This window comes from Larimichthys crocea, chromosome XXIV (assembly GCF_000972845.2).
Source record: "Larimichthys crocea isolate SSNF chromosome XXIV, L_crocea_2.0, whole genome shotgun sequence".
In the NCBI taxonomy this organism is placed as follows: domain Eukaryota; kingdom Metazoa; phylum Chordata; class Actinopteri; family Sciaenidae; genus Larimichthys; species Larimichthys crocea.
Genome location: NC_040034.1, coordinates 9162175 through 9185939, shown reverse-complemented (window position 1 = coordinate 9185939; position 23765 = coordinate 9162175). Strand labels below are relative to the sequence as shown.

At 39.2% G+C, this 23765-nt stretch overlaps 1 protein-coding gene across 1 annotated transcript; it reads left to right on the top strand.

Moving 5' to 3' along the window:
• Positions 1-18695: 18695 nt before the first annotated feature.
• LOC113744572 (serine/threonine-protein phosphatase 2A 56 kDa regulatory subunit delta isoform-like) lies at positions 18696-20730 on the top strand. The gene is made up of 3 exons (XM_027274760.1): positions 18696-18962; positions 19056-19121; positions 20106-20730. The coding sequence occupies exons 1-3, from the start codon at positions 18936-18938 to the stop codon at positions 20358-20360; spliced, it is 348 nt and encodes a 115-aa protein (XP_027130561.1). The 5' UTR covers positions 18696-18935; the 3' UTR covers positions 20361-20730.
• The last annotated feature ends 3035 nt before the right edge of the window (positions 20731-23765 follow it).

Sequence of the window (23765 nt, the reverse complement as noted above, 5' to 3'; positions counted from 1 at the left end):
CTCTCTGCTGTTCTGTAAATGTCTGGATCGAGGGGTGGAGTGGTCTTCATGATAGTCAGTGCTAGATCAGACTGAATTCAATGCACATGAAATAGACCTGAAGACCAGCTTAGACACTTACAGTACATTTTTTATTAATGTGCGTGTCATTCGTTCGCATTTCCAAAGAGAGTATGACTTTCATAAATGTCAACCAGTTGGTTTTTGGCTTTGCCAGTAGCGTGGCTTTATGCTGGATCTCTCGGTCCACCTCCTTAATCCAGTGTGAGTGTCAGACATGGTGCCCAGAAGACGCATTATACTGATTTTAGTAATCCTTTTACTTACTTATAGCGCCACTGTGAGTTGTTGGGTTTTAAGTGAAATGTCTTTACAACTATTGGATGGATTGCCATAGAATCTGCCACTTATATTCATGTCCTCCATTTGATGAATCGACTTTAATGAGCTCAGCCATCAGCAGATTATGTTCATGTATCCGGTACTTATCAGAATTAATGACATTGACTTTGTGATTTGTGCTTACTAGCAAATGCTAACAGGCTAAACTAAGATGGTAAACATGATAAATGTTGTGACCATTTTAGCATTTAGCTTTAAGAGCTGTTAACAGGACTCATAAAGCTATACTATACTTACTAAACAAAAAGTGACAGAAGACAGAATGCACACTAAATACAGTCGATTTTTAGTGTGCTGTGCTTGCACACCATTTTCTAATAATGCAATGTGCAAAGGAAAAAGTAGCTCACAGCTACAAAAAAATATGGTAAACAAAATAAAATGATTAAATCTTAGTAGCATTGTATTATTTCTTAAATTAAATGGTGAAGTATGCAGATATTTTTATATACAAACTGCTAAAACTCTTTACTATGGAGATTATGAGAAATCATGGGATGGATTTGGGACACAAATTTACTGATAAAGGTGTTTAAGATAGTCCCAGAAGCAGCTCTCCATGCTGACTCCAAGAATACGGAGCTATTCTATTTTTGACGGACGCCACATCCAGCTGTGCCATTCAGCATGGAGCACATCGAGCTGGCACACAAACAGCGTTGAGAATCTGGTTGATTTTCAAAATAAAACACCCTGTGCAAACTTAATAATAAAGTCCTCAGGTCTCCTCCTACAGAGTCTGCCATGTGTGTTTAGTGGCCACTGTAGTTTATCCTTCAGGGTTGGAAATGGAGGATGAGTGGAGTGGGTTGTAATCCACAACTACAGCGCCAGATGCCTCTAAAACCTACACTCCGGTCATTTAAGGGCATCAATTTCAAGAATGTTTAAGAAAAAAAAACTAATGAGCCATTGGTAGGACAGAAGTAAGAAAAATACATTCAGTCAAGAACCAGACTTGAACACAGGACTCAGGCACGGAGATGGTATGGAGACAGCAGGCTTTAATAAATGGCTACAAGGTTTACCTCTTGCAAAGTGGTAAAATAACAGGGCTATGAAATAATAAAGGATCTAATAAAGGAAATGCTAAACTGAAAATCACTCCTAAGGAGGAAAAACAAAAGGCTGAACTGAAAATCTAGGACTAGGAAAAAACCTAAGCTGAACTATGAAAAATACTAATCAAAATCACTCTGAAAGAGGAACAGCGTTAAGGCGAAAACAGGCTTGATGATAATTCCTGACTGTGGACTTGGGACAAGGGCTGTAGGAGACGTACGAAACGAAACACACTGGCAACAAGACAAAGGGAGTCGCAGACTATATGAACACATGGAGGTAATGGGGAACAGGTGGACAATCGGGAATCAGGGAAGACAATCAGACCGGTGACACATGAGGAAGGGCAAGTGACCTGAAACGAGAGGAGAGTTACCTTTCAAAATAAAACAGGAAAAAGACAAGACATGGGGACAGAACAAAAACCCAGCTTGACTTCACAATGTGTGACAGTTGTATATGTGTGACACATTCATACTTTTGCTTTTAGCAGCTGCAGATTCAAATAAATCATCAGTTGTCATGAAAGCTAATGGCTAATGTAACCCTCACAGTGTCTAGTTTACACTCTGAACATACCAGAGCTCCTGGAAGAGAAGCCACATTACCCTACAGGGTGTTAAAAATGTTCTTTCAAATTCATAGGTGGATAACATTTAACACTGTTAAACAAACCTAATTATTCGGGACACAGCATTAAAGATACCATAATTAGCTCACCAGCAATTGATTTATGCCTTGGGGATTCACAGGCGTACAAATGTGTCTTAATTAATTAGTATGTAGAGAAGATATTGAGACAAATTATAGTAAAGAAATGCATATCTGCAAAGTCCCAAGATAAGGCACCAAAGAAGCATCCTGGCAGCTGGCTTAAGCAAACGGCATACAGATGGCTACTGTGGGTCTGTACTGTGGAGAATTGAATCAAGGCTAAAATGCCAAGAAATTGCACATTTAAAAAATGAAAGGCAGCCAAAAGTAGTTCTGTCACTGTGGATTAGCGTGGATAAGAGATGGCTTCAGATAACGTTAGGCTGCCTTGAGCAGTGTAACCAAAAGGTCAGGCTGCACTTAACCTCATGGGATGAGGAATGAGGACTGTCAGTTCTTAACTCATGTAAGGAGTACGAGTGAAAGGGAGCACGGAGGAAAAACAGTTGGAGGAGGGGAAGTGAATGGAAAGAGAACGACAGCCCCTGCAAACAAACAAAATTAGCCTCCTGAGACAGAGCGCAACACGCACTGTTAACCAAGTCAAGCTAAAGGATAATAAGGTGCCACTTCAACATATACTGTACATTACATTGCTTAGCCAGCTAAAAATATCAACTCTGACACATGCACTCACCAGCTGCTTCACTGGGTATACCTGTACAATCCAATACAACAGCTGTGCTATGAATTCTACTTTCACAAAGCTTCATCAGAGGTGTTCCTAACATTTTGGCCACATCATTTACATGCATGAGACAGCTATAATATTATACACACCTTTTAATATAATATAATGCACTCTGGTACAGCACCAGCCACTACTATAGTTAAATTATTCCCATTCCAACAGCAACAACTCAAAGCTTCATAAAACCAGAGTGTACAGGTGTACCTAATAAAGTGCATATCAGTTGCTTTTTATTTCTGTGCTACATCATGAATTAATTATTCAAGTTAGTCTTCCCCTGTTTAGTTTAGTCAAATCAAAACAAATCACCAATAAAACATAATTATATTGATTCAGTCTAGAACTGGCACGGTTCATTTATTCACAATAAACAGTGGCTGCATTAAGATTTATTGTTGTGGAGATGTTACTGTAAGGGAGTTTTATTTTATCCTTTATCTGTGATTTTTTTTCCATAAGGCATCCAAAATGTTTTCCCACATTCACTCCATTAACTTTAATTTGCTCCAATTTGCTTTAATTAAGGGAACAATAGACGGACATCCCCAACTGCTGCATGTGCCAGGCTCTGTTGAACTTACAGTAAATTTGTACTGATGTTAATCATTACAGATTCCATATTTAATGTTTTTATATTGCACACTCAAAAGGCTATTTACAAAATAGTTATGCAAGCGATTAATGGTGGTGCTTTGAGTCAAACATGAGCATGCTAATATGCTCACAATGACAATGTTAACAGGCTGATGATTAGCAGGTATAATTGAGTGAACATGGTGCAGCTGATATCTACTAAAAAAACAACAGACGGTAACCTAATGGTTGAGCAAAGAATCACCAAAGTCAATGAGATAAATCATCTGGGGGATGTGAATGTCTGTACAAAACTTCATGACAATTCATCCTATAATTGATGACCTCAGTCTGGACCAAAGTGGTGGATCTCACAGACTGCTAACATGGCTAAAAACATTGACAGATCTCATGAATAGAGGTTTAATATTCTCACTTCTGATTTTAAAACGGGTTTTAACGTGGCTACATTCTTACCAAAAACCCAAATATCTAAATCCAAAATAAAAGTGTCAACATCCTGAGTCAGTCAGTCAAATATTGCGTTCTTACTTCCTCTAGCCTGACAAAAGGAGTTGCAGTGGGTTAGAAAGAAAGGATACACTACATATATATATATATATATACAGTAAGAGGCACATATGTAACCTGGCTTCTCTCCACCTACACACTTGCACTCACCTGGACTTCATGTAGCTACAGTAAAAGGCATGCATATATTCAGTGCGGTCTAGAGGCTTTGAATGTATACATCCACACAGAAAAACACCTTGGCTAAGTCAACATACATGATCACAAACACAGGAGATAAATAATTTAAGAGGCTCCGTTAATATTTTATATTTCATGCCTTGCGCAAGACAGTCAAGTCAAATTCATACGTGCTGTGACGGCACAAAGAAAACAACATGTGACGGGTGAGCTGTGATGAAACAGAAAAACATGCTGGCCTTGGAATGAAATTGTATAGTGATACAACACAAAATAATCATATCATATAGAAACAGTGAGATATTGTCTCCAGGGAGACAATGAATGAGATTTACTTAAGAAGAAAAAAATCAATCGCTAGTTAATTAAACTCACAGGAGAGTTGCGATGCTTGAATCATAGCTGAGATTCAAAAGTCAGTGTTACCTGTGTATACTCGCACCTTACATGCAGTATTCACATTACAAATGAATAAGTAATGCTGATAGATTGTTTCAAAGATTACTTTATTCTTTTCCCTCTTCAGTATGTGTTCATACACAGGCCAACTGTTCCTCCATACAAGCCGAGAAGTCATATTTTATGTATGGAGCCTGAGCAGCAGGAGTCCCTGAAAACATTTGTTTAAAACATGTATGAGTTTCGGACACATTGCTGTAGACCTCTGACATGTGGCACGAGGTTAGACTGAGTTTAAGGGGTCATCTCATCAACAACATGAAGGTGTGATGTAAAAGTACTGCTGTAAGTTCATCAGCAACCTTTATGCCAGCTATGCAACTTACAATCCTGACTGAGGCGGTTCAAATCAGGGCGTGTGGGGAGAGCTCTGGGTATTTGCTGATTCAACAAGAAGCTACAGATTGAACTGAAGGTTAACCAAGCAAGAAAATGGACTCAGAGGCAACGGTGTTGAGCGTGGTTGGCAGGCCGGTGGATGAAAAACATGATAAATAGCTGTAAGGGCAGAATTTAAAAATGTACAAATCAAACCACCTCTCTGGTTATTTTTTGAGCAATGCAGAACTCGCTCTTACCAGATCGTTTTTTGTACGAGATACTGGTTGTTTGGACATCGGAAAAACATCCACCAAGAAGCAGGACAGCAGAGTCAGTGTGGGTGCGTGAGCTAGATATTTACACCAGCAGCCAAACATTTTGATTTTAACTGTGCAATGTTTGGTTTGAGGCTCTGAATAGTTAAAGGTTGACTTGCTTTCCTGCTAATGACTCACACCAAACAACTTTATGAAAACTTGTTGGTTTGCTATTGTTAGGTTTTAGGTTTTCAGTTTGTTAGATTTCATCCTTTAAAATATTTCAGTGCTTTCAGTTTCAACAAGTTATTCGATTGTTCTGTTTTAAAAATTAAACAACAACAGTAACACAGACCTCGTGCAAGAACACCTGTATTCTGATCCTAAATCTCTTGCTTATATGAGTGTTCCCAGTCAAATTAACAATTTTAATCTAAAGTCTGTCTGTTTCACTCCATGTGTTGACAAGTTTCTTTCACAAAAACGTTACCAAAGAGTAAAAAAGAAGAATCTGCGAGGCAAAGCATGAAACAATTAATATGACACGTGGTCATGTGACAGTCACAAAAGGATATTATAGCAGGTCATGTTACGCTGTTGCAAGACCTTGAGGCAGCTGTTGGGGTGGAACAGCTACTGTAATGTGAGTTACTGAGCCAAAAAAATGTCAAGAAAATTATATAATGTTTGTTATTTTTGTTCATTTCAATGTCATATTCAATCCACCTATTTTCTGTAACCGCTTTTCCTCATCAGGGTCGCGGTGGGGCTGGAGCCTATCCCAGCTGACTTAGGTCAAGAGGCGAGGTACACCCTGGACAAGTCACCAGCTCATTGCAGGGCAGACAGATACAAAAACAACTCGCATTAACACCTACAGTTAGAGTCACATGCAAACTCCACAGGTTCAAACCAGGAACCTTCTTGCTATGAGGCGCTAACCACTGCACCACAATGCCGCCCAAACTGCAAATTCAGATTAAGTAATTATGACTTGGTCTGGCCCAGTTGTGAAATGTAATGTGTACAACAGGTTCCAGTCCTCCCATTGCGCAGTTAACGCCTGCATACGAGCAGGAGGTTTGTAACAATATAGTATTCATAAGGCACTGTTACACAGAAGCAATACACATGCAGTTAAAAACCTACATTTTCAAGGACCATTTGCAATGAGCTTGAACCTGTTAACCCTGGAAATGGTTCCATAAAAGCAAATCTTTGAGTAAGTATTCAGCAAGCACTCATGAGAGCTCGAGAGAGCGCTTGTCCTTCTTTCACCTCCTCCTCCTCCTTCGAAGTCATCTGTGATACAGCAGTTAAGTCTTGTCTCATGTACTTCCCACAGTCAGGAAGAAATCTCATGATGAGGTTTATGAATGTTTAAACCTAGAGGAGGGTAAAGCGAACATGAGCGTGAGATACAGATAATGTAAAAAGATAATAGGTTAGAGAATACTGAAGTTTTTATCATCTTACAAACTTTACTGAAATGCAAGTTTTGTAGGATGAGTGTCAGATTTTTGTCCCAGTATCCGCAAGTAACAAATAAAAGGAATAAATTTAATGAGTTTCAGATGTGAGCTGTCCGAAACTGAAGCTGCATTCAAGTTGTACTGCATGGATAATGTCAGCGTTACAGTTTTACGTTACTGTGACACAATTAACCTTTGATAGTCTTCTCGTGACGGCAAGATGCTGGGACAGGAAAAGGTCAGAATATTAAAGTTGACTAAAAGTCCACGTAGCATTTTAGTCACTGAGGCTTCAGCAATTATCCAACACATGGCAGGTAAAGCCATCATAAAGGAAATGTAAAGCTACCATAACAACACAGAAAGGTCATGAAACTCGATATACCTTTTTACATAGTGTTAACGTGCTCTGACCCGAGAAGACGAGCTGCATGCACAGGTCACAGATACAGACGCACAATGACAGACTGATGCACAAACAAAAGCAAATACGAAAATGGCTGCCATAACAACGCAGTGAGAGTGTATACTGCTCACAACAATGTTAATCATGCTGAGGAGCTCCTGGCAGCGTAAATGCAAGGTTTTAAAGTGAGGGAAGGAGAGAGAGAGCGCACACACAGCCCAGAGGTTGTCTGTTCCAGTCAGTGATCTGTCTGAACCACGGCTGAACCCAAAAGGAATGATTGCATGGCAATCATCTTTATTTAATGAAGGATTCACTGTTAAACTTTAAGCAGAGTTTAAATGTTTTTGAAGACTGCATCCAAAGTTGCGCAGTGAAACAAATTAAATGATCTTAGGGCAATGTTGTTGTAACTTTTCTACCATAAAATAATTGTAATCCTTTTGATGCTACACTGACACGTAAAGAGGTGGAGAGGCGTCTCCATACGCATGTTCTTGCACTATGTAACTTTGTGCTCCAGGTACAACCACCTGCGTGAAGTATGTAACAATTAACAGCACTAAGTTTCACTGATTTGGTGAAACTGGATCATATTATGGAGAAATGTTTTCAGGTTTTCCCTCTGATGTCCTCTGGCTGCTGTGCATCAACTCTTGCTGATTTACAGAGTTTACTGATGGACATTAAAGTAAACTGCTGCAAACTATAGCTGCTAATGTTAGCTCAGTTTGTAAGCTGGACTAGCTGGACTGCTGTTTAGACTTGGCCCTTTGGGTACTGACAGGGAGCGGAGTCGGTGTCATGCCAGAACCGGAGCTGGGCAAGCAGGCAATGCAACAAGGATTTGCAGCATCTGTCCATATTTATTTCTAAATCACCAAAATACCAATTTTTATGCGTCAACCTAATTCTATTTTTTTGTTGTCTTACATCATCTTTAATTATTTTTTCTTTGACTAGAGATGACAATGAGCTGGGAGACTAATCTAACAACAACATACAATAACTTAATTCTCACTGCAAATCAGTAAGACTCACAGACCACAAACAGAACCCCAGAGACTGTAACAAAACATATACAAGGCTGCCTCAATGTTTTTCTGTAATTAATGAATAGATACTGTGAAAGAGAGTCAGACATCAGCCCTGTGATCCTTATCTCATAAAAACAAGAAAAGATTCTGCAATAAAGAGGAAAATGTTATTAATTATTCACACTCTGAAGAGAAGATCTGCAATGAAATCTCATACTAAATCCTAACCATATTTTTTGCAATGGTTATTGTATTCGAATCCCCCTTTAATACATTCTTAATAATACATTATAAGGATGTTCATTTGTTGACTTTAACCTTGATTTTCTATCTATGCTGTATATGTTTTCCCATCTTAGACAAGTGAAGAACCCTTGATTAGAGATGGTGGAATACAGAGTGTTTGTTTTAATGTCCTCTTTCATGTCGGTCTTCACTATGCATTACTCTGTAAGGATGCTGGTAAAAGCTGCTTCAGTTGCAGCTTGGATTCAGTTACAGTGGGGCTTATAGCATCAGTGTTGGGATGAATCTGCACTGCTGAGTGGATAACCTAACCACAGCGAGCCTTCTATGCTGTCCAGTGACGGCTCCAATAAATACTTCATAGCTCCTGCTCCTTTAGAAAGCTGCTGCAGGGCTAAAGAAAATGTAGCAGTTTTGTCAAATGAAATTCAGAACAATGAATATACAGGGGTTTGTCTCTTTTGCTATATATATTTCAACGTTTTATAGTTTTATATCTGATACACTTATATTACAACATACTGTGTGCATTAAGGAATATGACAAAGGATCTATATTCTAGCTATTGGCTCTGTAGCCTGTACTTGGACAGGGTACCAATGAAAGATACCATCTCATTCATTCCTATAAAAGTTGCTCACAGGGCACACACACTAAAAAACTGCTACAGACTCCCTTCACTACACACACACACAGCATTTGCTAATTAGAACTAAACCTAAAGTACAGTTAAAGTTGAATGATATTAGATCTTCAGTAAATTTCAAATTTTTTGAAGGATTTTCAAAGTATTACTATTCATTATGAAGGGAACAAGCCAATATCCTGAGAAATTTCACTCAAAAAACGCAAATGTCAACCTTATGGTGGTGCTAGGGAAAAAACACTGGATCACCAAAGTTACTGAGTTTAATCATTTGATAACAATGGATGTCAAACTTTTATGCCAACACATCCAGTTGATGTTGAGATATTTTAATCTGGAGCAAAGTAGTGGACAGAGCGACGGACACTGTTAGTATGGCCAATAATAACTGGACACATTTACAGTATATTATTATTGTATATTGTGTATTATTACTTAAGAAAGTGTATTTTCTTCCTACAAACCATACACAGTCAACTTTTAGGACAAAATATTCTGAGCTGTCCTGAAAATCTGGTGTCTGCCTCCAGCCGAGTTGTGCTCAGACACACACACACACACACACACACACACACACACACACACAAAAGCAAACAAACAAATAAAACACACTCGCAAGCAGCAATAAGAACATTTCTCAGCCTAAAGGGCAACAGACATCCTCCGCTGATTTTTTTTCTTTTTGCCAGAAAAATAAATTTCTTCCTAACATGCTGTAATGTGCTGCCATACAACCATGGGGTGAAATAAAATGTTTAAGTAATTTCCATACTTGTTATAAATGCCTGCAAAAGTACGAGTGAGACTAATTAGTGTGGCAAAACCAAAAGTTGGGGTTTTTGCACATTTCGAAATACCTCATTAAGGCTAATTATACAAAATCATACCTGGCAAGAATCACATTTTACATTTCTGCCTTGAACTGAGACACTGAGACTTTAATTGCAATGAAAAAAGTGTGAATTAATAAGACCCTCCTTAGCTGTAACTCCCACACACACTAACGTGCATTTATGTAATTATGCATTCAAAAACCTGTTTATTTACACAGATGATTTGTGCAATATTATTTATTCCTCTATTGATGTTCTATCTTCAAAACTGCCAATAAGAAGCATCAACTTTTTCATCACTCTGAGGCCCTAATGTCAAATTTAAATTCCTGCTTCTGCAGGCTGATTTTGAACTTTTTTTTTCCAGTGATGGAACCGCTCCAGACATGAAGCTGCATTTCTTTTTTCTGTAGCCGTGCAGTACTTTTATAGGTCAAGTTGGTTGATATCTGATTTGAGACACGAGCATAGCCTTTTATCATCGTGGAAAAGCTGGCCTTTCTGTCAACCTCTGTCTCGATCTACAGCTGCATGTATTCCCCAGATTAGCCTGGGCAGCTGGCTCGTTTTCTGACCTGAGTAACTCCCCAGCAGAGAGGAACTGAGCCGAGGCTTCAAGAGAATGCAGAGGGTAGAATGAGGGGGAGATAGGATGAATGTGAATGGGAACGAGAGCTAGAAAAGACGAGATAGAGGTGTGGAAGAGAGAGGTCACGATGACCACTGACTGACATTAGAGAAAAAGCGTTAACTCATTTCAGAAGCACTCAGTCGCTAAAGAAATGTGGTGTAGGCAAGGAAACGGACATCTTTAAAAGCTCCCATCATAAAACTAGTTCCTCAATCATTTGTTATATTATTGCTAAGATACCTTTTAACATGCTGCTGTGGACTACCATTACAAGCTATATTGAGGAGAGTGACTGGCAGTGGAGATTTCAGTTTCTGCTGTGTAAATATGTAAATATTTCTACAAAGAAATAAGACTTTCTCTTCATGCGGATGCTCGTGTTGCTTCTCAAGCTTCAGACCATAGAACAAATTTAAGAACTGTTAAAGCATCAGAAAGTGTCAACCGTAGTTTGAATGATTGCTGCATGGCCGAACATCTAAAACTCTCTCCACCCACATGTTTCTGATGCAGTGATTGTCCAGGTGTGCAGTGATGAGAGAGTTGACTGAGATTCAACTTCTCCATCAAACACTTCTTCACACAACTGCTTCTTTCACTTTTCGTATGTATAAATGTGTGAAACACTATGAATTGTTTCCTTTATCGCATCTATGCCGTCTCTAGAACGACAGGCTTTTCATCCCGCCTGTGACTGTGGCTGTTTGGAACAGATAAAACACTTTTGCCCTTAGATGTATTTGTACAAGACATCGCACAAACTAGTTTATTTCGGTTTTCCTTAACCTGTCACAAGCACTGCTCCCTCAACCTTTTGTCCAAAAAATCAGAATTCCTCGAAGAGGAACTCCAGCGATAACATTGGTTGGATCTGAAGACTACAAGGTTTAAAATGAAAACAAATCTGGGGTGTGAGGTTAGAACGCAAGCTTTACCAGGCATCTGATGTTCACTTCTTATCTCTGCTTGAGGCTGGCAGCTCAAGCCTACATTAGTCATGACTAGAATAACACAACCAAATCTCCAGCTAAACTGCTGGCAGTCGCGTTGCGATGAGAGTGATGTAGATGGCAGGTTTTGACAAGAAAGAAGAACGTATGGAGTGAAAAAAGATGAATCATCCGATTCTGCTGCATTATTTTGCTTTTTAACTGTCCATCTTGTGAGTTGTGAGTAATCTTTAAAGAACTTGGTTTTGTCTTTACATCTGAAGAGACAGAAAAGTCCTGTGAGGAGTTGCTGTAGGTTTAACCAATCAATCACTGCGACTTGCTCCTCCTCGCTTGCCCTCCCTCCCTACTGCTTCCTTTATTGTAGTGCCAGCTGCAGCTGTGACAGACCTCTTCGCTCCCCTTTCCTACTTTATTGTAGAGGTAACAGAGGAGAAGACAAAAAAAGAAAAGAAAAGGTCTGACCCCCACACAGGGGGGATTCAGTTACACTGCTGTCATGCCCCCCACGGTGCTGGAGGAGTCTGCAGATTTCATCTACAAGAGTGATTTCTTCTCTTGCCTGCAGCAGCAGTGCCGCTCTGCTACAGGAACCTAAACTCCAGAACGAGAGGAAACTCTCCCTTATTATAACCCAAATCTGACAAACCGGTGTTGACAGCTGTAGCTGCAGACTTCCCACAGAAAGAGCCAGTCACAAAGAGATGACAGCAGGTGCTGCATAGAGCAACTTACAGAGTGGAGACTTCACCCTGTACATATCACTGAACAGTAATTGGGGCTTGTCAAAGGGATTACGTATGTTTCAGCTGATGGTTGTGGTTGCATGAGTTGCTCTGTGTCTCTCCATGCAGGCATGCGTAGGAGTGCAGGTGCTATTATAAAAGCAAAAGACATTTTTTTTCAGTCTTGTTTGTATAATATTAAAGTCTTCTTTAGAGGTTAACATCTGAAGTGATGGAAATATTTACATTTTTACCTGATTTATTAAGATGGGCTGGAGGTGAGATCTACTATAATGACGATGTAAAGCTGTTGAAGGCTCTTTTTAACAGAATATATAAATTATATATTCTGTATATATATGTATATATATATACAGAATATATATATATATGTATGTGTGTGTGTGTGTGTGTATATATATATATATATATATATATATATAGTTTGTTTTTTGTTTGTTTTTTGTGGCCACTGTAGTTTCTTCACACTTGGAACAGTACGGTGAGAGTAGAGGGGAGTGTAGAGATTTGTCATCTGCAACAACACTGAAGTCATACACACTTATCATTTATGGTTTATAGAGATGGTTCAACATTTTGGGACATTAGAAGAGAGAATTAGATGCCAATGTGGACCACATATCTATCCATCAAAAATAAAGCCAAAGCCAGAAACTGTTCTGTTCGGCTCTGTATAAAGGTGACAAACTGCTCATTAGCATCTTTAAAGCTCACTAATTAACATGTTATATCTTGTTTAAGTCTAAAAACAACAATTTGTAGTTTTATAAGGGGGTGTGTGTGGACCAAGCAGTGCCATCATGAACACGCACCAGGAAAGCGACTAGGCGTATTTTCCACAATGTTAAACAAATCTTTTAAAAAGTGGTGCAGGGCACAAGTGGCTCTACTATGTGTGATCATTAAAAATACACCTGCAAATGCCACTACTCAAATGTGTGTATGGTTTTGTCCATGCATATGTACGCAAGCGGATGGGGAATACATGTATTACAATGACAGTTCCTTTTAATGTTTCATAACCACATGACAGACAACAGAGCTCTTACAGGCTTTTCTTCATTCCTGCAATCTCTGACATGCTTTTGTCTTGAGCACTTAAAGGCAAGAGGCAAGAAATATCTGCAGTCAAATCATATTATCACCTCAGTCCCAGCTCAGGGCTCAGGGACAAAGCTTAGATCTCAGGTTTCAGTACAAAATGTTATTTAACGTTTGATTCACAGCTAGATTTGAAGTCACACAAATCTGCATTACTGTATCTTCTTGCAGTGTTAAATATATTAGTTGTACTCACATTTGTATGCATGTGTATGCTTTCTCTGAGAAGCCCTGGTCCTTCTGACCTACCAAAATCCAGGCAAAGACTCTGACTGTGAGAGAGATGAGAGAAGCTGAAAGCTGGAGCTCTTGTTTTCACAGAATCCTTTTCATGACCTAAATCTGTGTCTTATTTTCTACCTACATCTGGACTTTCTCACAACAATTAAACTCAACAAAGACCTTGTAGTGCTTTCTAGGAGTCTGTAACTTTTTTTTTTCTGGTGCTGAAACAACTGAGAAGGTCAGACGCCTGCACCAAAAAGAATGTACAATCTGATTCTGGAAAGACGTTTACAAGCTTGTATGGTGGGATGAGTCTTGTGAAACAAAATGTAACAACTCTCAGCCGATCAATAGCCATTATGTCCGTTTCAGAGCAGGATGGTTGGCGTAATTGTTCTTAATGAAATTCATAATGACATGACAAAGCAAACTTCAACTCCGAGGATCCTTATCTTCTTCATATTCTCTCTGTTAACTTCTTGCACTCTACAGGGATGTTCCTAAGATAAAGTTAGGAATAACAGACCTATGAAATGTTTATGAGGTTGACACAAACATTTTGAGTCCATCGAACAGCTTCAAATGTAACTTACAGTTAGTACAGTGTAGGTTTAATTTTCCATATTGTAGTTGGAAATAGTGTCAGTGTTGTTTCTCCCCATTGTCATTTATGTTCATATAAATTTGAGTTTTATATTATCTTTTAAACTTTCTGTTTTATTGCAGGGAATACAAACAACATTTGTGAAAGTCCTGCCTTTAGATTTTGGTGGAAGATGAGTGTCAACTTTGCAAAATGAAAGCTACACATGCTTAAATATACAATCAGGCTGGATGATAAAAGTACAAAGGCGGAAATCCAATGCAAAGGGTAGAGCCCAGGGAAGAGTTATCTGAAGAACACCCCAGGGAGTGTAAAAGAGGTTGAAGCCGGTGCAGCATGAGCTGTAGGCTTCAAAACATGAGGTGAGATCCGGAAGAGTCAACATGAAACAGCAAGATAACTGAAGAAAGTAGCTACAGGCAGAAAGACTATTAGGTCACCTTGGAGAAACTGGAAAGCTGAATCCCAGAGGAGGATGTTCCTGAAGCAGGCCGTACACGATGTTCTACCAAGCCTCATCTAGCAAACCATCTGCTGGGACAAGGTGAGGTCACCAGGATGCTATCTCTGTATACAATGAGACTGAGAGCGCTCCATCATGCTGAACAGAAGCATGTTGACATCCAGTCTAATGCTAATGTATATGTTATGCTTAACAGTAGCATGCTGGTAACACAAATGGCTTTTCTTCTTTTACATTTTTCCTCCATTTGTTGTGTTTGACACAGTAATTCTAAAACAATTCTTAAATATTTTTAATATTCAAATAATAATAGCATTTTTTTCTTGATGAATATCATGTGATATCATACAAATCTCCAGAACAGCTACTAAATAGTCCTTGAGGCCAGATTGTTTTGTCAACTGCAATTTCCAAGCGACGAACTGCTGTTTTTGGCACTTCCATAGAGGTCGCCGCTTTGTTTGCGCACAATGACAGCCTCAAGTGGATGTTAGCATTCTTAACCCCACCTACTCTGAGCTCTGATTGGTCAACTGTTTCTCCAAAAACAGCAGTCAATAGACAGAGCGTGATCATCATTGAGAGATCTGTGAAGATCAGGAAAGCAGCTGCACTACTGATATTTTGTATAGCAGTTACTGAGTGTGGACAGATAAGATAAAACACAAACTACAGTTTGTTTGGTTACTGTAATAAACTGTTTGTTATTAAGTGTTATTAAGCAGACGTATAACTGCATAGTACTGAAATTACCTAAAAGTTGCCTAAAAATGGCAACACGTGGCAGCACATTTTCATTTTTTGGCAACCAAAAGCTGAAGCCTGGTTGCAAACCTGTCAACCACTTTTAAAAGTAATTGTTGAGCACTGTTTAATCAAAACACTACCAGAATAGGTTCCTCTGATATCACTGCTCACATTCACTTGTTTTTACACCCTGATATTCATCAGTTTGACATGTATCCTGCCATGAACTAAACTGACAAGTGGCAATTTCAACCTGTCAGTGGCACTTAAGTCAGAGGATCACCAACATCGTTCAGATTTATCATCTTGAAAAGCACGAGTTACCCTCTAAACTGATGTGCGACACAGCTCATATTTCACAATGAAAGCAGGTAAACAGACAGGCACGCGAAGTGCGAGCTTGTGCGTGACAGATTGTGTCACAATCGATACACATTTATGTGTTATCATGGGGGATCGTGCACCTGCGCTACAACCCAGTGATTACAGTCAACCAAGCCATCTTTCCTCTACTACCCGTTGCTTCTCCTTTGTTCTCTCCAGCAATCTTCTTCCATCACAACAAGCTGCCCGTTTCTCCAAGCCGTTATCCATCTTTCTCTCTCCTGGAAAAGTAAACAAGCTCTTGTTGAGCAGCCCCACTCATTAGCCCCAGCTTGGACAGCTTTCTCATAAAACACGCTGGTGTTATGGCAACTCACACTTCACTGACTGTGCTGCACAGCAATGGTGTGAAATAGGTTCAGTTCTTGTAGCAAAAAGAAGAATTTAAAATAAAGAATTTAAATCAGGTAAGCTAAAAAAACGGAGGTAATGAAGAGTCGGGAAAAGAGAACATTTCTCAAGCTGAAGTTGATAAATAAAAAAAGTCTATTGAACTGATTTATGTGGAAATATATTTATTTGTTCTAACATTTATAGAATGATGGTAGAAATCTTCCCTCACATCACTGATATTCTTCAGTACACCAGCTGCCTATGAAATACTAGTTCAGTTATTGCATTTCTTTGAAGAAGAATGGACATATTGTGCTGTCTCACACAGCCATCTATCCTCCCAACCATGTACGCACACATGCACGCACAAAAAAGCAACCCCCTTTTTTCCTCTCCTTATGTTGTTGCATTCACTGCTGCTCTTGAGACAGGAAATGAAGGGAGCCATATCGCCCAGTAATAACACCATGTTGACGATGAAGCTCTGACTGTGGACCGAGGGAGAGATGGAAACACAATGATTCAGAGAACAGAACATTCTCACAACCTGATCAATACACACCAGTGCACTGCATCGACAGCCAGAACAGAAAACAATCCTACTCTCTTTGTAGCCCACACATGCATTCATTGCTCATGTTAATCTGTACTTTCTTCTCTAATCACAGATACAACATGTGTGCTTAGTGTAGAAGTGAAAGGTGTGACAGGACAGGTGAAGCGCTGTTCAAACTCTCTGGATTAAGTGGGAGTTTAATAATCTTTCAACCTACAGGCAGAAATGAAGACATTCAAGAAGAATAATCTCATCGAGTTTGGTTTAATGCAACTAAAGCATTAAAGGATCATGTGGGTGGTTTATGTTTTCATGCAGTTTTACTGAAAAGAAAATCTGATTTTGTGCTTTCAAAGTTACATGGCGTGGTAGTCTCTTATGACAGGATTTCCTGCAACTCAAATGTAATATTTATCAACCCTCTGGCATACACCTGCCTTTAGGTAAATGAAAACCATGGGGACCGAATGTTTAACAAAGTTTAAAAGCATGCAACACTGCCACCATATGGACCGAGTGATGCATTACAACAATACAAAAAAGACCAAGTAAGGGAGCCAGTGAGATCACACTGGAATAAATCAAATGTGGATTTATATGTTGCACTTATGGGTCATCTTTACATTGCAATTTTGTTACTGTATAATTTGTTTTATATCTATTCAGTGTAATTGGAGATGTGAGAATCTCTTCTCCAGACACTATTTGCAACAACAACAACAAATTAGTGTACTGTTACAACTAGGTAGCTAAGTTGAAAAGCAACTAATGTAGGGCAAATTGGTTAGGACAAAAATGAAATCTTGTCATCTAGCCATTGACATCTGAGATTTTCTGAGGCAGAAGTAACTATATTTGGATGAGATTGTGCAGCTGGTGAGTGATCTATTTATAATGTTAAACATTTAAGGTAAGAAATAGGCAATGCAGTAACATAATCTTGATTCATAATTGATCAGCACTGCCTAGTTTGACAGTTTGATCTGAGTTTCGTGACCCTGATGTGTTGCACTGGATGATCTCACTGAGTTATTAATCACAAGGTAGCCACACCCTGAAGCATACCTTGTTTTAAAAGTTTTGGGAAAGTTTTAAAAGAAGTTGGGTTATTTTTTTTTATAAAGCAGGTTTAAGATACTTCTGAATTGGTTTCCCTTCATAGACCTGTGAGTAAACTGTCAATGACCTGCACATATAGACCGTTGAAATATTGTTTCTGAGCAACAGTTGAAGGACTGAACACAACATCTTGAATTTTACATGAGTTGTGATCTACTCACAACTGACATCGACATTTTTCTCTTCTGGCAGGTTGCTGAGAAGTCCGTCCATCCATCCATCCATCCATCCATCCATCCATTTTCTATAACTGTTTATCTTTTTCAGCATTGTATCCCAGCTGGCATTGGGTGAGAGGCGGGTAAACCCTGGACAAGTTGCCAGTTTATGTGACAGCGCTGCACCACCATGTAATATATATACACTACTCACAAACAGTTCTTACTACAGTAATATTATATCATGAAGGGCATTTAAGTAGAAACATACAATGGTAATATTTTCATTTCAAACAATTTATTAAAGCAAAAAATTACAACAGTGGTGGGGATACAACAAAAACAAAAAATGTAATGACTCAGTAATTTGTCATGCATACTTACAGCTTGACTTGACGTCTCATGCTGTTCACAAATTGACTTATTGCAACCTGCTGATGACACTCTGTGACACTCTAAGCTCGGTGGCATCCCTAACTTTTTGTGAGTAGTGTTTTGTTGTGTGTCCATTCTTAGGCCTTGAATTTGTTTTTGAAACACACAAAACAAAATGAGTGCAAATATATATCAAGTAGGGATTATGTTTTCTCAAAGAGATGATCATTTGTATGTAACTCCAAAGTGTTTGGTACAAATACTGTGTACATAAATGAATGGAGACCCCAGTCAATCCCTCGCTTACATTTGCAGGTCTCTCTACCTCCTCCTTTCTTCATACAACACTACCCCCTTGTGGCAGCCAGCAAATATTACAACCGGCAGAGGACACACGTCCCTGGGCTGGAGGATACAGCGGGTACCATAAAGTGCAGGCACGGCTGCAGTAAGTTGGACGTTGACAGCGAATGTAATCGGTATTTTCCTCAATTATGAACTATATCCTCTTAACAGCGGGTGAGTTGTGGTTTGCAGCCGCCGCGGAAGTGGGATGACACCTTGTTGTGGTTCGGACTCGGTCACATGGTGTTTGGATGGTCAGTCGTGAGATCCACATCAGTGTGTACAGACGTGTTAACCAGCCATCTGCTGTTAGTGTGTGACCGCAGTTTCACCGCCGACTTGCTGACACTGGGGTTTCCCTTCTCAGCATGCCTCACAAGAGCAAGAAAGAAAAGGTAAAGTGCATACTGAACATTTATTTATATTAAATGTTAGCGTCATATAACTGTGTTTGATGTTGTGTTTTTCATTTTCCTCTCACTCTTTAGGAATCCTCCAAATCTGGAAGATCTAAAAAATCTGGAAGTAAAAATGGGCCTGCAGATGACAACGATGTAAGTATTATTGAACTTTGCACTGTGCAGACAGGACATGCATTGGCTACTTTATAGAAAAATATGCAGAACATATAAGAAAGGCTTTACCAGCATGTAGAAACAACATACATGAAGCAACACAGTGTGTGATAATCCAGGATAATACAATAAATAACTTATTTGTTCTAACAGGGATGTTTGTATTGGGGCACAAGCTGTTTTTGACTGTTGTTTAGTTCATTTAGCCTTTTGTGTTGGTTTGTTTTTTAGTTTAAATGTATCACATGCTTGAATATTACATACATGTTTTACACAAGCCCTCAAAACTCTGTGTTTGTACATTTGTTTTGAAGTTTAATTATCTTTTGTCCTCATGAAATGAAGGCAAAGTTGCTCATGTGACCTCTCAGCCCGATCTTATGACTTTATTTTCTCTGAAAAATACTCACATTCAATCCCTCGTTCTCCCCACCGTGACTCAGTTTGGCCTCTGAGTATAACACAAGGCTTTGTAGCAGCTATTTCTGTCCTCATCATTTCTGATGCGCATCAGTGATGTTGAGTATAGTGAGTACAGTGAGACTGGAAGAGACCTGATTGATTGATTGCTGGGCCTGCTGTTTGTTCCCATTGACAGCGTTATCAGCTCTATCTGTGCTCATTTATTCTGTCCACTGAGGTCCACCCCAAACTCTGTCAGCAGATGCAGTACAGTACACCACCAACTGTGATCAGGTTGCTTCACTGAGAATCACCTGATCTGATTCGGAAAGGAACTTGACCCTTAACCACAACGCCCTCACCTCCTCTCCTCTCTTCTCCTGTCCTGTCCTGTCCTGTCCTCTCCTGTCCTCTCCTTGCTCCTCTCCTTTCCTTTCCATGAGCTCCATACTGACACTTGAGTATAGTGATTCCTGTGCCATTTCCTTCAGGGCAGGAACTACCTTGCCTTACCCTGCTCCAGTAACGGGAGCCCTTCCTTTGCAACTCTTGTTTCTGCAGGGCTCCAATAAGAAAGTACCTCCCGCAACTCAGCTGATGAGGGTGAAGCAACCAGGGTCACACTCGGCCGTGAAGAGAGAGAAGAGGTTCAGCACTTCCCTTTTCCCTCTCAGTGCTAACAGAGAGCTGCATAAACTACATGCACTGGCAGGTATGCCTCCCTCCATATGCAGTGTCTCCTTCAGAAGCGATCACTTCTTTCTTCAAATGCAACTCCACGACATTTCCCTCCTCTGTAATACCTCATTTACATAGACAAGCTTATTCTGGAAAATTCTAGATGACCTTTATCTATGATTGCATGTTTGGCCTATTTGGATGAAGGGAATCATATTAACAATTCATAGCCTTAGTGGATCTTCATAACCGCCTTTTTAACCTTGAGGTCCATGCATGCTACATAATTTATAGCTAAGCAGACTGCCCATCAGCTTTATCTGTAATGCAAATGATGTGCAATCAGCTGCATCTGCCGCCGTACCTGAAAGAAACAGATATTACCCCGGAGGGCTCCATGATGTAAGGTAACCCTGACCCAGACTTCATGGACAGGTGACCAGAAGACAGTGGTGGAATATGGGTCAACAAATAAAAACTCAAATCAGTCAATAAACTCTGACATATATTGGAGCATCAGACATCTTAAGAGTCCTAGAAATACTTAAATCTATACTGCACTGACTAGTTTCAAAGTTTTTTTAGTGATCACCGATCAGCAAACTAACCGTAACCTAACTAGAGTGAGCTACCTGGTTTAATCTAATTTATCACGTTGATTGCTGAATCACACTGATGCTGATTCCGAAACGAGACGTTGCGGTTGAGGTTTGAACATTTACATCAATCTTTCATGGCTTCTTTGTTTACGCACCGCATTACAGGCAGGATCTGGCGTAAGTGGTTTCCTGTAAACTATACCGAGCTATGCTTTGTTCTCATACCTGGATGAGCTGGGTGACACTACGGAGGAACAATAGAAGTGTACAGTCCAGAGGATTTGCAAGTTTAAGGGAGACGTGGCCACTGGTTGGCAACGTGTGGCGATTAGTCAAAAAGAAAAACATAATGAGCTTTGTTTTATTTGATGAAATGTTTTTATTCTGTGAGATTTGAGAAGAATAATTTGAGGCGGACGAATGAGAAAATAACCCCCCTGACCATTCAGACCTGAAGAAATATGCAGCAGCAGACAGACTCTTGAATATCATTACAAATTACACTCCTGACAGTTCAAGGACTACTGTGTGATTTTAGGCTCTACAGTTCAGATAACTTGCTTAGTCACCCTCCTGCTGATGTAATACATCTTCTTTTTTATTTGTCTTATCTGTCTTTTTAATTAGAAAAATCATTTTTGATTATGTATTAGTTTTTTAAGTAATTTTAAAGCAAACATGCCAAATATAAACTAGTTTCAGCTGTGTGAAAGTGAGGATGTTCTGCCTTCTCTATTAGATATCATTCTAAACTGAACATTTAGGGGTTTTGTACTGAAAAACAAGACATTTGAGGACATCACATTGTGGTTTTCTGATATTATATAGTCCAAACAATTCATTGTTTAATTGAAAAATCAGCACATTAATCAAAATAATAATAATGAAAAGAGAATCCAAATTTGGATACCAGCTACCAACTTTTGTGTGACTAATTTACTTTTAAAACCCATTTAAAACAGGTTCCAGTGCAACATTTGTGGCAGTATTTCATTATATATAAGAAAATAAGATCTGTTGTTGTATGGTATAAGCCTAAATAACAAACATATTGTCTCATATACATAAAAACAACTATAATATGGAGCCTAGTGTGAATTTACAGTTACATTCAGGTACAGTACTTATAGTTATAGACACATATATACTTTGAATCTTTCTAAAGAGGAAAAGCTTTGCATGTTGTCATTTAGGTAAATATGAAGATAAAGTCAGTTTTATGTTTTCTATTATTTATATGATGATGATTTAATGCTATACTTTTTACTAAAATGTCGCTCAGTTCTTCAGAATTAAGTTGTGTTTTAAAGAGCTTGTTGGACAGATTTTTATTTCTGATTCTCCTCCTAGAGAGGATAAATAAATCTTTGAGTGTAAGTGCAAAACGTGGCTTCATCCCTTTAACCAAGATTTATTTGGTGCTGATGTGAGCTCAATACTTGTGTGTGCATGACACAAATATCTAACTTCAGCTAGCTTAGGTCCTCAAAATATAACTACAGAGAAAACAACAACAAAAAATATCCCATCTCAGCACTGTGAGACCAGAATCAGGGCACAGACCAAATACATGAGAGGTCAGGACGATACTGAATGGGACATAAATATTCACTCAATTGACTCAATGCCACAGGCTTCTCTCCGTATCAGCGCGTGTCTGTGTGAGGGAAAGACTGAGAGAAAGAGAGAAAGAGCAAATGCAGGCCTATAAATGTTGATGTGACAGTATCAAATGAGATCTCACAAATATCTCGATTGTCGATCAAATGTGAGACATTCATCTCTTTCTTTCTACTCTTTCGTCTGAAATATCACATCGATCACAGTTGACAGAGTCTTACTTGATGGACTGGACAAAATTTTGTCAGTGTTGCAACAATGCATGTTTGATGAAGAAGGGTAAACAGTGTGTTGTTCCAAGTGTTAGTAAAACATTTAGTGATGGGCTTGTGTTACAGATAGTTATTGCACTCAATGATCCAACCTGTGCTGCCATCTTCTGGCTGAAAATGGGAGCTCCGTTGTTTCCTTGCCCAACTCGGCGACGTTCACAAATGTTGAGATTGTCGCTGTATTTTAATATCATTTCTATTTCTTTATTTGGATTAAGTTCTTGCCATATGATCTCTCTGTTTTCTGTATGTTTTCTTATTGTCAACATATCCCTTGAAAATGCCAAAACTAAAAATGTGTTAGTTAAGCTGTCAAAACTTTCTGACTTCCTTACCCTGTCTGTGGCACTCAGCTGCAAAATGATGTTTCATCGGGTCACAATGTACATTTTGTTTTTAAGAAGACAGCAGAATAATACACATTTGGCGTGTCCCTGAATATTTACAGCAGTCAGCATGGTGCGTGTGAGCCTGACTCAAAATAAGCTGCGCTGTCTGAGTTCATGGTGCAACAGTGTGGAGGAATAACATATATATAACACTACACACATAGTACTTGTTAGTAGGATCAGTTTATGTTGGATTTTTTGACAAATAGAAACATGTAATAGGTAGTTGGGTGGACCTGTACACACTCTGTGTACACCTACCTGGTCTGTCCAACCAGTAGGAAGTAAGTGGCAGCTTTCAGAAAATACCGCCGCCCGTTGTCATGGCTATGGAATGTAATGGCACCTCTTGGAGAGGCTTTGGCCCCTCAGTGACAGAATGCCAAGAGAGAGAACTGCTTAGTGATACACTTGGCCTTCCTCCTTTCCCCTCCTCTCCTGCTTTCCTTGTTATTATTGATGCACCGTCTGAGTATTCCTCAGTGTAGAGAAACGTCAACTGGTCATTTTTCATGTAGGTTATAAACACACAAAAGAAAGAAACATTGAGAATAAACACGGTCTGCAATTAAGTTATTACTTGGCCTGAAAGTGCCTGCCAAGAAGTATTTTTACCTGCCAAGAAATATCAGATACATGTATATAGTTTTATAATTATATATG

Coding starts and splice junctions, on each gene's coding strand:
- LOC113744572 (XM_027274760.1), top strand. CDS start 18,936: ATGCCTCACAAGAGCAAGAAAGAAAAG. Junction 18,963..19,055: donor ACAAGAGCAAGAAAGAAAAG/GTAAAGTGCATA, acceptor CTCACTCTTTAG/GAATCCTCCAAATCTGGAAG. Junction 19,122..20,105: donor GGCCTGCAGATGACAACGAT/GTAAGTATTATT, acceptor TTGTTTCTGCAG/GGCTCCAATAAGAAAGTACC.